General features: G+C 48.5%; 1 protein-coding gene across 4 annotated transcripts in view; it reads right to left on the bottom strand.

The window, feature by feature from the left end:
* The window catches only part of LOC147451100 (vacuolar protein sorting-associated protein 52 A-like), a 121,107-nt gene extending 107,829 nt beyond the window's left edge, over nt 1-13,278 (bottom strand). For 2 of the 4 annotated variants that reach the window (XM_086520060.1, XM_086520059.1), the window contains exon 1: nt 13,000-13,278. In XM_086520060.1, the coding sequence (XP_086376186.1) occupies nt 13,000-13,209 (210 nt within the window). In that variant the 5' untranslated portion in view covers nt 13,210-13,278. The remainder of the gene's footprint in view (nt 1-12,999) is intronic. The other 2 variants (XM_086520061.1, XM_086520062.1) reach the window with 2 other exon arrangements.
* Between the last annotated feature and the right edge of the window lie 2,911 nt (nt 13,279-16,189).

The following is a 16,189-nucleotide window of genomic DNA, read 5'->3' as shown; positions in this document are numbered from 1 at the left end:
GCAAATATGGATCACTCATCTTGAGAAAATACAACATTCATTCCGCTGCACTTTACATTAAGCAAACAGGCCCACTTTATTCCTGTCGAGAAGAAGATAAAATCTAACGAGATGGCACAGTTGTTTATGTACAATGTGTTCAAGTACCATGATATGCCACAGTCTATTGTTAGTGATCGTGATCTTCGTATGACTAACCTATTTGGAGAGGCTTGTTTGAAAACATGGGCACAATGTGTTCAAGTACCATGATATGCCACAGTCTATTGTCAGTGATCGTGATCCTCGTATGCCTAGCCTATTTTGGAGAGGCTTGTTTGAAAACATGGGCACTACGCTCAAGTTTTCCTCCACATTTCATCCACAAACAGATGGACAATTAGAAGAGGCTAATTCTACAGTCTTGGATCTGCAGAAGTGTTATGTGTCGGATAATAAGGGCAAGTGGGAACAATATCTACAACAATACGGTGCATTCGTCAACAAGCAAGGCACCTTTTGAGATTGTTGAGGTTGGCAAAAAGGTCCTCCCATTTTGCACACAAAGGACAAAATTTTTGAGGCACATCGATATGTGGAAAACATGGATGAAATGACATGTATAAGAAGATCAAGCTTGCCTTGGAGAAAACTCAAGAAAAAGAAAAAAGGGTTGTTGATCGTCACTGTCGTGAATTGTTGTTTTCACCTGGTGATTGGGTACTTTCACGGTTTGAAAAGGCAAGGTTAAAGAAAATAAAGGGCAAGGAAAGGTTGTTTCCACACTGAATTCAATGCAAAATACGTTGAATCTGCTACAGTTCCTAGCATCAGTGAGAGCTGCAAAAATGTTGTGTTTGCTGGGACAAAAACGCTAAGGGCTAAGTTGGTTTGGTCGCAGGAAAACGCCACGGATGGGGGCTGATCTATTGGGGAACTAACGCCAGAAGAGGGAACTTCAATGGCGAGGCTGATGCTGTGAAAAACGCCAAGGGGATGGGAGAGGATGGCGATGGATCTGATGCTGAGGGGGTACTGCTAAGAAGTTGCCTGTTGAGCGGGAAGCTCCTGCTGCCTCTTCTGCCAGAAAGTGCTAACTTGGGTTTGCTTATATATTAACTAAGCGAAATTGCCCTACCTACTTTTGTTGGAAAGTCGCTTAAAAATAATAAGTGAAAATACCAATAAATAGGAAAATAGGCTAAATGCACTGAAAAAATTCCCCTAACTGATGCTAATGGATTCTGATGGGAATTCCGATGATCATGCTGTGTGCAACCGAAGGATATGCATCTATGCTAAGTGACTAGGCATGCACGGTCTACGAATAGACGCACAAAAGTGCCAAATCACTGCTAATCTAGACTTGACTGGACTGACGAAACCCTGTTGTGGTGTACCTTGTCCACGGACACATAGGGTTGGGATGTGTCACGAGACATAAGGTTCCACCCTTCCTTAACACGAAAGATAAGATTTTTGAAGCTGACCAGTACACGAGGGACTTGCACACTGCTTTTGCCAAGGTCCAGGAGGCTTTAGCGAAATCTCAGGAAAGACAGAAGAAGGTAGCACATCAACACCACCGCGATTTGAAATTAAAAAAAGACGATTGGGTGCTCTTACGTTTTGAGAAGGCATGCCTAAGAAAGAAAAAGAGAAAGGAGCAGCTTTTTCCAAACCTTAGCATAAGATACTATGGACCTTTCCAGATAAAAGAAAAGATAAATGATGTCTCCTTTAGAATGAAGCCCAATACTTGGAGAATTCACAATGATTTTTCATGTGAGTCTCTTGAAGCCTTTTAAAGGCGATGTGTCAGATGATGGGGAGCCAAATGAGCAACCCGAAGAGGAGGAAAGCAAGGAGATACTCGTTCCAGAACAGATATTGCCACATAAAGATAGAAAGATTAAAGGTAAAGTGATTCATAAAGATAGAAAGATTAAAGGTAAAGTGATTACGCGGTTCTTGGTTAAATTCAAGAACTATCTTGCATTGGATGCGAAGTGGATGGAGGAGGAGGACCTAGCAGATACTCCTTAGATTTTGGAACTTTACTTGAAGCATTCGGTTTAGCATAGTCTACTCAAATAGAACCCCGATTTCAGCATGGATGAATCTACTGCAGCGACCTTCCATATAGGGGAGTCACTCCGCTTCTTTGTCAATAGATTACCCCGATTTTGATATAGAGTCACTGATGTTTCTTTGGGTTTCGGGGATACTGTTGGGCTGACAGTATTCTGCTATATGACTTTATGAACTGGAATTCCCAAAAATGAAACTGATTAATTTGTACTTGACTTGTTTGGAGTGCAGAAACTGAAAGACAAAATGAGTCCCAGTGTGACGTTAAACGTTTCGTGGTTTCGGTCGTTCCGGGGTTTCAAGGTTTTGAAACGTTTCATTTCATAGCGTCAAAAACATGAAACAGGTTTCATAAACGACATTAAACTATATATTAATAAAATATGATAAATATATATACAATGTAGCACACGTGACATTTTCCCCAAACTAAAAGGGTTGAGCTGAGAACTCGAGTGCTCGCTGCTACTCCTGCGCGTTCCCCTCCCCCCCCCCCCCCCCCCCCCCCCCCCCCCCCCCCCCCAGCCTTCGCCCTCGCGCTGCCCCAGCTGTGCGCTGCCTGCCTGCCTGCACCCAGCCTGTGCGCAGTCCAGCCAGAGCGCAGCCCCGCCCGCTGCCACCCCGCTTTTTCGCTGCCCGTTGCCCTCGCCGCTCCAGCCCCATATCCTCACGCCCCCCCCCCTCCGAAGGCCTCGTTTAAATTGATTGGCAGAGGATTTTCAAGTGGTTCTCTCCTTGCCGAGCTCTCAAGCGGTAGCCTTCACGTCCGCCCTTCTCCTTCAAAGCAGCAGACACTAATGGAGGCTCATGCTCCGCCCCAGAGGGACTCCTCCAAAGCCCCCTCGCCCGACTCCGCTGAGCCCACCATTCGACTTGCTCTTTCGCCGACAGAGCAAGCGAGCCTAGCCGCAGAGGTAGAGCGTCTGCAGGCGACCTCGGTCATTTGCAAGATTCTCGGCACCCGACCTAGCAGAGAAGAGCTGCGTGACCTTCTCCAGGCCCGCCTTCTCGCAGAGGTGGGCAAGATCTTGGATGTCCAGATTCTCGGACGGGGGTACTACCAGATTGAGTTCGAGACCTCCGAGATGGCTACCAAGGTCATAGCTATGAGTCCACTGGCCATCCGAGCATCACGCGCCCATTTTCGACAGTGGCGTCATGGTTTTGACCCGACTTCGGCTGTGCTAGTAGAGGAGGCAGACATCCCCATCTCAGTCTGCTTTCTGGGTTTACGGAGGGAGTACCTACCACTTCTCTCCAGGATTGGCTCCGCCATCGGGACTGTCCTGGAAACACCTCGTACGGAAGCATCAGTAGCTGCCAAGGCGGCTGGCATCCCTTCAGTTCGAGTTTTGGTCAGAGATACCCACACGCTCCTAAAGGTCATCCTTCTGCCCCGGGTGAGTGGAGGTTGGTTTAGACAGAGTGTGGAGTACTCGGGTCTTCCGAACCAGTGCTTCATTTGCAGGCAGATGGGCCACCTAGTGAAGGCCTGCCCACGGAGGAGGCCACGACCTGCACCTCAGCCCCAGCCTCAGCCTCAGCTGGGCGCAGCCGCAGCCAGCGGCACAGCGCACAGATTCAGAGTCACCCTCCGAGCCTGGGGCTCCAGCGGAGGAGGGGTGGCAGCAGGTCCGTGGCCGTTGACGCCAGGGGCCACAGCGACAGCCTGACACTCAGAGTGGCCCTCAGGTGCCCACTCAGCAGTAGTGGGTTCCCACGGGGAACCGCTTTGGTCCTCTAAAGCAAGAGCCCCCTGCGCCAGCCTCCACCTCCGCTTCACCCTCGCCAGTCGCCCCCCCTTCAGAGTTCCCCTCCTCCTCCTCATCCCCTCCCCTCGCCCTCTGCTCCCGTCCACTCCCCACCTCGCCCCTCTACCTCTTCCGTCCCACCCCACTTTTCCTCCCCCCCGCCCCCTCCAGCTCCCTCTCCCCCCCCTCCTGCTCCAGTTCCACGGTCGACTCGGGAGACTGGTCCCTCGCCGACGGCTAGGAGATCTCTTGGCAGCGCCTTTGCCACGAGTCGCCTAGCGAGAGAGGGTGAGCCCTTCTTGCAGCCCCCTCTGCAATTCACACATCTTCCCTTGCAGCTATCCCTCGTGGTCTGACGAGCATCGACCTCCGACGCCACTGGGATTTCTTCGACTACCGGTTCACTCGCTTTCTCGGCGATTCCGCAGCAGACCACGAGGCAACCTGCTTCAGGGTCCATGATTTGTTCCTCGCCGCTAGGGGGACAGAGGCCTTGGACTTAGCAATTGGTTTCTCCTTCCCCCTCTGTGGTAGGACCGAGACAGTGGTCCCTCGACTCAGTGGTGGGATGGTTGCATACACAGGTTCTCGAGTTCTCTCACCACATGGGAGAACTTGGAGTTACAGATTTACTGTAGACGTTGTGGCCATTGGCCAAGTTCGCGGTGACACCCCCAGACTCAACAGGATGTAGGCACATTGTGGTGTACTTTTTTGCTGATACGCAGTGTTTGCCTCGGCTCGCTCTGCTTGGGATTGGACTAGGCACTCACTACAGTCTCGCCTATCTAGAGGACGCTCGGATGCGGATTACTCCCCATCCAAGCCAGCCTCGAAGATAGCCCGTCTTGCTACTGCGGCAGCATCTGTTCTCTCTCGCTCCCCATGAGGATCATCTCGTGGAACCGTGGAACGTGCAGGGACTAGGCGGGCCCCAGTTTCAGCGACAGCGGGGCCGGTTGCGACAGGAGCTTCAGCGTTGCCTTGTGGGAGGAGAGATTGATCTCCTTATGCTACAGGAGCACCATCTGTCTGAGAGCCGCATTCGGCGATGTGGTCAGATTTTGCGTGGACGATATGATACCTTTTGGTCAGCTGCTTTTGGACCTGGAGGCATCCAGGGTGGGGTATGTATGACTATTGCGGACTCATTGCAGCAGGCCATTGTGGGCAGAGGGATTATTGTGCCGGGCAAGGCTCAGTGGATTACTATGCAGGTTCAGGGTGGCCTTGTGGGCTTCCTGAACATCTATGCGCCCAATGTGGCGAGTGCTCGTGCAGAGTTTTGGTCACAGATTGTTGAACCTTTGCCACAGGCTGACCATTGGTGTGTAGGGGGGGACTTTAACATGTTGGAGGACCCTTCTGATAGGATTGGAGGCGGCCATGCTACTGTGCATGGAGTCGAGTTAGTAGCTTGGGAGAGGTTGTGTATGACTTTGAGGGTCTCGGATACTTGGCAGCACTCTGGCTTTGTGAGGCCTCCAGACTCCAGAGAGTCTTGCCTTCTCTAGGTCGAACCGCAGAGTGGGAGGAGTGAATCTATCGCGGATAGATCGTTTCTACACTAGTGACCACTTCAGTGACTTGGGGGGATCAGTGGGCATTCTGGCAGGGACCTCCATCTTGGATCATGCACCAGTGATCCTCACAGTGGCAGACAGGCAGCGGAGTGGGAGCACGATGCTTCGTATCCCAGAGCGGGTCTTGTTGGACTCAGCACTCAGAGAGAGGGTAGAGGCTCTTTGGACAGAGGGCATGGACAGCTAGGCTCTACCTGCAGACAGAGTGGCCTTAGGCCTAACTCAGCTTAGCCACTTTTTTCTCCAGGAGTCTCTGGCTCGACGGGCTGCAACGAGAGAGGAGGAGCAGCGTCTCAGACCAGGCCTTGCTTCACTACAGAGGATGCAGGAGCAGCATCCAGACAGTCCATGGTGGGAGGAGCAGTTACAGCAGGCTCGACAGGAGCTTGCTTGCACAGAGGAGAGGCGTCATGAGTTTGCCTATCACCGACAGGCATCTCAGTGGACTCAGGTGGGTGACAGAGTGACAGGTGTTTTTTTTGAGACACTGGGACCTCGGCACTCGCATGCCAAGGTCAATCAGTTGAGGAGACCCGATGGGTCAGTTGTTTGTGAGCCCGAGGATATGCGTGCAGTTGCTACTGACTTTTACCGTGAGTTACTGTCGGCTGAGCCTCAGTCAGAGCGGTAGGATGCATGCAGAGAGCAGGTTTGGGCACAGATGCCTTGTCTTGTGACTGAGGAGATGCGCCAGAGGCTGGAGATGCCTCTTCAGCTTGAGGAGCTACACACGGCTCTTAGGGCCCTACCTCGTGGTAGCTGTCCAGGTGAGGATGGGCTGACTCCCAGTTTCTTCTTGGAGTACTGGGACCTGCTTGGCCCAGATCTTTGTAGTGCCTTTCAGTACATTCTGCACACAGGAGTGATGCCGGATAGCATGAGTGAGGGTCTGATTTACCTCATTCCAAAGGAGGGTGGCTCTTTGGATGAGATTCGACAGTGGCGCCCCATCACCATCCTCAACTCAGCCTACAAAATTCTTGCCAAGGCTCTGAGTTTGAGGATTCAGCCACTTTTGGAGAGCCTTATACATGGGACTCAGACAGGTTTTGTCAAGGAACGCAGTATCCTTGACAACATCTTCACTTTCTGGGAGGCTTCTGCCCTGGCACGACTCCGTGGGGAGGACCTTGTGATTCTTCTTCTCGATTTTGAGAAGGCATACGACAGAGTTGACTGGGACTTTCTAGAGGGCACTCTACGCAGGATGGGCTTCTCAGATGCTTGGATCAGAGGGGTGTCAGCTTTGTACAGACAGGCTCACAATCAGGTGCTTTTGGCAGGAGGTAGAGGGGAGCGCTTCATGCTCACACGTTCGGTCAGACAGGGTTGTCCTCTTGCCCCCTCTCTCTTTCTATTCTATGCGGAGGCGATGAGCAGATTTTTGGTGTCACAGCAGGTTGGTATGAGGGGCCTTGCACTCCCTATACGGGGAGATAAGCTTCTGGACGCTGAGTTTGCCGACGACTCAGCCTTGTACTTAGAGGGCCAGGAGGCCAATCTACACAGATGTGAGCAGGCTTTGGCGACCTTCTGCTGTGCATCGGGCGCACTGATCAACTGGAGAAAGACAGTGGCTTTCTCGGTTGGCAGTGCTCCTGCGCCAGATTGGATACCAGGTGAGGGTTTCAGGTGGATTCCTCCAGGGACTGCAGTTCGGTACTTGGGTTGTCAGGTTGGTTTGGATTTGTCCCCCGAGCAGCAGATTGCTCCTCTTCTCTTGTCCATCAGGAGAAAGCTGTTACATTGGAGCTCAGCACGACTTTCGTTGGCTGGTAGAGTAGTAGTTGCCAACCAGGTGTTGTTGGCGACTATGTGGTACATCACTTCTTGCTGGATTTTCTAGAGTTCTTGTATCAGCCAGGTAGAGAGGCTGATCAGGAACTACCTTTGGTTAGGTCGTGACACTCAGATTGCCCGAGCCAAGGTGGCTTGGTCGGTCATTACACTTCCTTGTTCTCAGGGAGGGCTTGGGATCATTCATCCAGCACAGCAGAGCAGAGCCCTTCTTGGGAAGTTCGTCGTCAGAGGACTTCTTCCAGGCGAGGAGCCCTGGAAGGAGTTCTTGCTGCAGAGGCTTCGTGCCACGGTGCCTCAGTCAAGAGGCCCTTGGCAACCTTTGACCAGATGGATCTTTACAGAGTTGCGCCGAGTTGGTTTGAGCAGGAGACTGGAGGACCGATTCGCTGTGAGTCTACTTCGATCTTGGGAGCTCCTACGGCGTGGCCTAGAGCAGAGACAGCCGACGTGCACCGAGGAGCGCCTACGGCAGCCCCTCGTCTGGAACCCCATGGTTAGCACTCAGAGAGGCCACTTGGTTGGGAGTCGGCCTCATGTTTCTTGGGGTCCCATGGCAGCAGGTCCAGCACGCTCTCTGGGTGACTGGCTAGAGTTCACAGGTTTGTCAGAGGAGGTGCAGGGTGCCCAGCTACAGGGCATGAGAGGGGTGCAGAGCATGTGTCAGGACATCTCAGAGTCACTTCCAGTTGAGTGGCTCACGTCTCTCGAGCCAGTAGCACCCCGGTGGATGGGAGCCTTCACACGACTGGAGGTTCTCATTTCAGTCAGGGCCTGCTCAGAGACTATCCCAGCCCTGTTCTTCGAGCTTCAGGGTGGGGGACGTTTACAGCGAGTTGCAGTAGAGGCCCCGCAGGTACAGAGTGTTGTTTCCAGAGGATCCGAGTTGTGGGCATCTGTGGGAGGACTTGCGTCATAGACCCTGACCCAGCAGCTCTTGAGACTGGACACTGGAGGCTATGGGCTTGGAAGTGTTGTCCACTGGCACGAGTACAGTGGGATCCTGGTGAGTGGCTATGGAGGGACCCTTTCTTTTCTGCAGACCACCCAGGAGTCCCCTTCTTTCAGTACACCGTTCGGCTTGGACGTCACATACTTGCAGCACAGAGAGAGGCCCGCCCCGCTACAGCACGTCATTGGCAGGAGGAGGGCCTCACAGCCGAGTTCTTGGCAGCTTTTTGGCAGAGGCTGTGGGACTCCAGACAGTCGACGCGCGTCACTTTGTTCCAGTGGCTGGTTGCACACAGAGCCACAGCAGTAGGGAGCTGGCTTGTGCATAGTGGTCTCTCGGCCGCATGTGCAGCTTGTGACCAGTTGGTGGAGAGTCAGTGTCACTGTCTTTGGGACTGTCCCTCGGCCCAGCAGGTGTGGCTACGAGTTCTTCGGCTGAAGCCTGCCCTCTCCTCGGCTCGACAGTACACTTGGGGGGCAGCGGCTTGGTCCACCCTCACGGGCCCGGCACTACAGTTTGAGCTATCTTCCACCAACCGGATGATAGTGATGCAAGGGGGGCGACCTACACTCCAGCCTGCTACAAAGCTTACTCCACAGGAGTGGTGCAGTGAGAGAGAGGAGTGTTGGGAGCTCATCAGTGGCCTAGCTCTCTGGTTCATCTGGCAGGCCCGCTGTTTCCGCATCTTTGAGGCTCGCCCTGTGCCACCAGCAGAGACTGTTCGTGACTTTTGGCTAGAGCTGATCCATACTCTCAGAGGACAGCTTGAGGGACTACAGGGCAGCTCCGACCGCATGCGGGAGCGCCGCGAGGCTTTCCTCCGACTCTGGCGCCCTGGGCCTTTCTACACCATAGTCCAGGGGGTGCTCAGATGGCACTACTGTCCACCTGTGTGGCTCTTCCCTCCTCCCATTTCTTGATTTAGCCTCATTGTATATATGCTGTTTTTTTTCATTGGGAGAGTCTCCCCATCATGCTTGTTGTAGCCCTCTCTTGCAGAGGTGGATGTAGCCCTATGGGCAGTTTTCAGTAACTAATAGAAGGATCTTTTTCTAGGGAAAAAAAAAATGTAGCACACGTGACTCTAGACTTTAATGTCCACGAGAGAGAGAGAGAGAGAGAGAGAGAGAGAGAGAGAGAGAGAGAGAGAGAGAGAGAGAGAGAGAGAGCCGTGCTCACTGCTCAGTGCTCACTGCTTAGAAGCGACTTCAAGTGAGCACGATCAAAGAGATGTTCAGTATTGATGAAAGTTAAAACACAGCCACTAGTTTCATGAATCATAACTGATGCATCATTGATTCATTTAGCAAAGTACTTCTATTGAACAAAGTTCAAACTTAATTCAATGTCACAAACCATAAGTTTCAGGGACCACAATCATCTATTAACTGGAGCTAGACCTCAAACTTTAATGAAAAACCAATGCATAAAACCGAAGCCTAAAATCAAAACGAGCAATGAAACCACATCAAAATGTGTCTAGACTCCATAATAGCAATCCTGACCAATGAAAACTGAGTTCTAATACATAAGCCATCCAACATAGTAGCAATACGCACTTCGCTACGGACAACGTTGGGTTTCTAGAAAAAAAGCCCCAATTTTAAGCGTTTCATAAAAAATGCTAGTCCGTTTTATGCGTTTCGGCAAAATGTTTCATAGGTTTCGAGGTTTCAGGGTTTCATCTGCATGAAACGCGTTTTTATGTCACACTGGAAAATGACTGCAGCATTTCGGTCTCATAAATCTCTACAGACATGATTGCAATAAGGATTAGTTAATCGGGCATCTGTGAGGTCCTGACTGGATCTAGATGCGATTACTAAATACATTTGTCAACTAATCATGGTCTTAGATTTGAAATGAATTCGAATGTGATTTGTCATGTGATGTCAAGTGATGTCTTGTGATGTCCGGTGATGTGACTGTCGATTGGTACATGTGTAGATGTGTTGTGTCTAGTGCGTCGGTAATAACAGTCAGTGTCTACTAAGATAGTTTATGGCCTCTGTCTGTTTTGCAGGCGTAATCGAGGGCGATTACAATTCTTTCAAGAGGGGGTATGTCACAAACTGATAACGTGGCAGGCCCCCGGATACTCTGAGGAATGCGCTGACAGGCTGCAGTAGAATATCCACCGGAAATCACGATGGCTAGCACGTGGCAGGCCGTACAAATCGCCGAAAATCACGTTGATGACGTGGCAATACGTACGCTATACGGATTTCTGCAAATTACGCTGGTTGATTTTTATTAGCAGCTTTTGGGACAATTGCTTTTGGGTTAGTAAGCTTTTGAGTTAAAGATTTTGGGGCTCTGCTTTTGGGCATCCCTTGTACCAATAAATAAGTAGAGCATCTGGATGCAAAGTCTAAGAGTGAGCGCAGATTAATACAAAAAGAAATACCGAAAGGGGTGCCGGTCTTTGGGGCCAATACCTCTGGGCACAGAACTACGTGGGCCGTGTCATCCTTGTGAACTGTTTTGAAGTGAATCTTTGTTGTGTCATGGTAGAATCTTGACTTGGGGTGTCCAAGTTTGTTACAAAAAGTTAAAAGAAAAGTTGTACGACGGTATTTGGTGAAGTTCATGAACTATCCACCTATGGATGTAAAGTGGATGGAAGAGTGTGAATTGCTAGAGTCGCCAAATGTATTGCAACTTTACCTTGAGGCCTTTGGGTTATAACTTTCGTATGCCCCAACCCAACATGTTCGAAAGAGGGGTAATGATGGAGCTAGCACATCAAATGTATATATGGATTCAAAGCAATAGAAGTAGACATTGCTCTATAAATGCTAAAGGTATTATGCTCACTTCTATCGTAAATGAAATGACAAAAGTAAAACGGTTTCATTAAGTCATTTGTATCTTGTTACATGACCTTTCTTGTGGATACATGCGATGATAACAGGGTGCTAACCACACTAAATCGTCTATGATTTGTATATTTGGCATGCAATCGAGGACGTTTGCAATTTCAAGAGGATGGTATGTCACAAGGCTGTGGCAACCACTAACCTTAGTTCTTGGTTTCTTTCCCTTGATTTTTATTAAATTTTTGGGACCCTCTTTTTGAAGTCACAAATGGCCGGGCATTTTTGTGGCCAGTGGGAAACGGACGACAGCCAAGAGTTTCACCCGCAGTTGAGAAGGGCAAGTCGCCACGAGATGGTCTGGCTACTCGGCACTGAAATCCAAGCAATAAAAGGGTGTCTAGGCTCACTTCAAAGTAATTTAGGCACCTTGCTACACTTTATAAGTTGGTGAGTACTAGGAAATTAACTCAAAAGAGGCATAAGGGACACTTGGCGGCTCCAGATAAATTTGCGAGTCCAGCATGAAGAGGGAACGTCCAATTTGAGAGTAGAGGCTAAATTTTGCTTCATCAAGTGAACTCAAATGTGTGTGAGTATTGGGTGCAGGTGATTGCAGCTTTAATGGAAAGCTTGCCTTCTCCCTTGTACTATGTAGCGCAATGATTTTGCTCTCGCGCACCTCTCCCCCCCTTAGAATACAGAATCGTGATGCCCCGCTCGAGGGCTTTCCATCTATATATACAATTGTGAGGGTTGCCTTAATGGAAAGTAGAGACTAAATTTTGCTTCATTAAGTGAACTCAAGTGTGTGTGAGTAGTGGGTGCATGTGATTGCAGCTTTAATGGAAAGCTTGCCTTCTCCCTTGTATTATGTAGCGCGATGATTCCGCTCTCGCGCGCCTCTCTCCCTCTTAAAATACAGAATCGTGATGCCCCGCTCGAGGGCTTTTCATCTATATGTACAGTTGTGTAGGTTCATGCACGTATGCCGAGCCAATAGCCTCTTGTCCAGGTATTGGATTAGCTAATTGCTAATCTTCAACAAGTACAGGTGAACTCGGAGAGATTTCACGTGAGAAATCTCATCCGATTCAAAGGTACAAAGTGCACGAGTACGAGGACTTGCTACAAATGCGATCGGTACGCAAAACGGAGCCCAAAACAATAAAATACAGCTTGCTATGAATTTTTGCACATTTAAGGTTTTGACCCTAATTGATCCCTAATACCCCAAGAGCTTTGGGAAAGCGATAAGGTCGTTATACAGGTGATCTGGTGCATTTCGGGGCGAAAAACAGAGAATTCAACAGGCTGTAGATCCTCGCCAGGTTTGGGAAAGTGCTCATATGCACCGGGGAAGTCACCTTTTGCATGGGATTTTATTTGTGAAGCCTCCTACTGCGGTTATGCTGCCGAAATCGGACTAGAGTAGGTCATTTTCAGCCCGGTAAAAGCGGGACAGCTCGTATTAACTTGCAGGTTTTCTCCCAAGTTTTATAAAAATAAAGAAATACCGAAAGGGACGCCAATCTTTGGGGCCTACAGGGTGTCGTTGTCTGCTTGGAAGCACTCTAACTCCTAGGCCTTGCTTTAAGTGAAGTGTTAATTCCACTCACAGGTTTATTCGTGAAGTTTCTCTGTGTCGAAAAGTTCAAGTAAACATTCGGGTGAAAGCTAAAGTCTATCGCCCCAAGGGCGGGTTTCACAACCTCTGGATGTGTTGCGCACGCATAAGCACATGCATGCGTGCATGCATCCACATGTGTGTGTGTGCACGCGAGAGAGAGAGAGAGAGAGAGAGAGAGAGAGAGAGAGAGAGAGAGAGAGAGATTCAATCAGGTATACTAATATCATAAATTTGTTCACAAAAATGCACCTCCACATGCATGTACGTTTTTAAGATCGATGTTCTAATTGTACGTTTTTAAGATCGATGTTCTAATAGTACAAGTGATCTGCAGAAAGGCAGATTCGTAAATTATGGGAGCACATAGATCTTGAACAATAGACAGAGCGAAATTTTATACCGAGGAGAAGAGAGGCGAAGCAAAGAGGCGCTCAAGGGCGGCCTGAGCGTACTCTTCAGCGGAGAGCTGAAGCTCCTCTGCAGAAGGAACAACCAGATTTCCATCTCCATCGCCAGCTGCAATACTGCTTTTCGATACCGCGATCTGCGTTGGCGTCGTCGAAGATGGGAGAGGCGGTAGCCGCCGGACCGCAGGCATTGGCGATGCCATAGCTTCTCTCGTGAAGCTAGTATGGACGAAACTGTACAGTATTTACTTTTCTCTTTTTTGCTTTGCTAGGTAGATCGATTTTGAGAAATCTGGCATATGATATAGCCATTGGCACTACACAAAGCGTCGATTCAATCAATGATCGAACGGCGATCAACAGTGCAGATCAACAGCTTTCCAGCCCACGCCCATAAAGTATTTTTATAGGACAAAAGTTTAAAATTCCCCGTTAATTTAGATGGTTGCCTAGAAGGAAACCGGCTAAATTTGGAGAATTTTAGTGCAAAAACCCCAAAATTTTCTCTAAAAAAATGGTAGATTTTCAATGCTCTCCTTTTTTCCATTGGTTCCTAAAAAAGTTTTTCGTGAACATTGCCAGGGATGTTGCCCGAACGCACGCGAGTCAAACTTAAACTTGGTGCAAGAGTCTGCATGAGAGTTGTTGGTGGAGCGATTTACGAGAGCTGTTGATAAAACTCAATTGCCCTTTGGACATGTGTGTGTGCTACCACCTTTCGAACGGTCCACCCTCTCGATGGCTCTGTGTCCGGCCCTTAACTTGTAGATGGATTCACGCACCTTTGATGGGGTGTTTTACATTGATGGGCGGGCGAGTAGGTGATACAATTTTTGAAAAAGAAAAGAAGAGGAGAATCAACACAAATTCTCCTCATGCAATCTGTGAGCACTCAACTAAGGGTAGCATGCGATGCTTTGAGAGTGAAGTCATACGGCGCGTGTCGGGTCAGCGGGCGACGTAGCGGGCACTGCAGGCAGTTGTGGGCTAGGTGACGTGCATAGGCAGGGCGACCAGCACGTGAGCAAGGAACGTGTAGGTCGGAGGTAGAATTTTTTTATATATTTTTTCATGATTGGCAAGGGGAGCGTCCTGACGTGCCCGCTGGAGTGGTTATGGGAGGAGCTCGTAAGTCTTATCTGGAGTAGGCAAGGGTTCAATTCATATTCTCCTTTTGTGAGAGTAGTGAATCTTGGAGAGGAACAAAAGGGAATCTCACAGAGAATCTGTGGAAGTAATTGAATAAAATAAAATATGTGCCTACGCTTTTAAAAAAATGAAATTAAACAGAATCTTCTTTGGCTATTAGAGCTTTCATGAAACTCTCAAGTTCCAATGTTATGATGTTGGATTCCAAATATTACACGATGCCCTACACTCACCTTCACCTCTTCATGTGGCAAGGAATTCCCATCTTAAGTTGCACTTTGATTGCAAGCAAGGCGCTTGTGCATTGACATCTGTATGCACCACCAAGAGGTCCATCTCTAATCCACTTCAATAACTATGTTCCGATGAGAGACCAAGTGAATAAGGAATTTCTTAAATGGATAGGGGATAGAGGCGATTATAGGAGTCATGGTACAAGATAGCCTCTTGGCTACCCTCAACACTTTGAAGGCCCACATAAGAGTCCTAATGTCACTAACAATGCTAAGGATGGGAGTGCCCAAAAATGATCGTAATAGGAAATCTTACAAAAATACCAAATATCCATGGGGCGACGAACACCTACAACTTGGATGTAGAGCAACGCTTAGGTAGATCGAGACTTCTTGAGATAATGTAACATTTAATGCACTAGTAACTTGTGTGTACCGGAAATTGATAACATAGTGAGCATTTCATTAAGAACAAGTTCCTAATGAGCATAGAGAGAGTACTTAATTTGAGAAAGCAACATAGCAACTTACACCTAGCTAATTTGGCATAGACATTACTTGAAAAGATAGAGAAATAGAACAATTGACAACAATTGAGGACCGGATTTACATGGAGCCGGGCCCCCCTCCAAAAAGGCTTTGTTTTATAGCTTCTCCCATCAAAGGAGAGTTTTGTACAGTACAATCTTTGTGTTCCTTGACAAAACTCGTTGGTGCAATGAAGATGGAAGCTTCAGGAACCAAATTATGCTTGAAAAACACACCTAGTGTCCCTAGCCTCAGTCCCAAGACCTCACACACCTTCAAAAATGGTGAGAGCTAGCAGGGAATGAGGAAAGATTGATAGGACGAGAAAGGAGATGAGGATGGTATTGAAGCTTGGCTCTTGGTTGGATTTGCATTCCATAGCCAAGAGTTATTGGTGTAGGCCTCTACTTCTCAATGCTTGGAGAAGGAGATGGAGTTCTTCTTGCACACATGAGTTGTGTGTGTGTAGCAATATGTTGGTCAAAAATGCAGCTCTCTCTCTTCTTGGTCGACCCTCCTTGCCAATTACTCTTGATGGCCTCTCATTGACTCTTGCAAAGCTTAGCCAATCACAAATTAAAAGCATAATTGATAGCCTTGTGAAATGTGTCCCCTTTTGTCAGAGCTTTAGGTAATTAAAATAATTTATTAAACTCTCATTAGACCTTTTAGTCTTCCAGCCAATAGGAATCAGGCAAGCCATTGGGCTACTTGATGCTCATTAGACCCCTCGGTAGACTATCCAATAGTCTTCTGGGGAGCTTAATTTCTATTGGTTCCTTTATCAAGCATTTTTTAATTAATTAGACTAACTTTATTCCAGCCTAATTCTCATTGGTCCACCTCTATGGCCATCCAATATGATTTGAGGGAAGATTGGGGGCAACTGGGCTAGGAGTCTGCCATGTGTCCATTATTCCCTTTGGGGGAAGCTTTGGAGTGTGTGTGTGTGTGTGTGTGTGTGTGTGTGTGTGTGTGTGTGTGTGTGTGTGTGTGTGTGTGTGTGTGTGTCTGTTTCTCTCTCCTCCCCTACTCTTAGGGCTCGCCGCCTCCTTGATAGGGATGTGATCAGACTTTTGAGTTTTCCCACCACCATCCAATTTTTCCAGCTTTGACCATTTGGACTTTTTAATTAAAATTTTGGAACCTTAGCGTATGGAAGTCTTAATGAAGCTAAACATTAGGTCTTTTAAGCTCCATTGATGCACATTGCTCTTTTGCAAAATGTCCCCCTTTGGATCCCTATTTTCCCTCCTTTAATTCCCTATTGAGA

Source organism: Adiantum capillus-veneris, chromosome 9 (assembly GCF_014529385.1).
Source record: "Adiantum capillus-veneris isolate H3 chromosome 9, ASM1452938v2, whole genome shotgun sequence".
Lineage (NCBI taxonomy): Eukaryota > Viridiplantae > Streptophyta > Polypodiopsida > Polypodiales > Pteridaceae > Adiantum > Adiantum capillus-veneris.
Note: the sequence above shows the minus strand (reverse complement) of the source record. Positions and strands in the feature narration are given on the sequence as shown.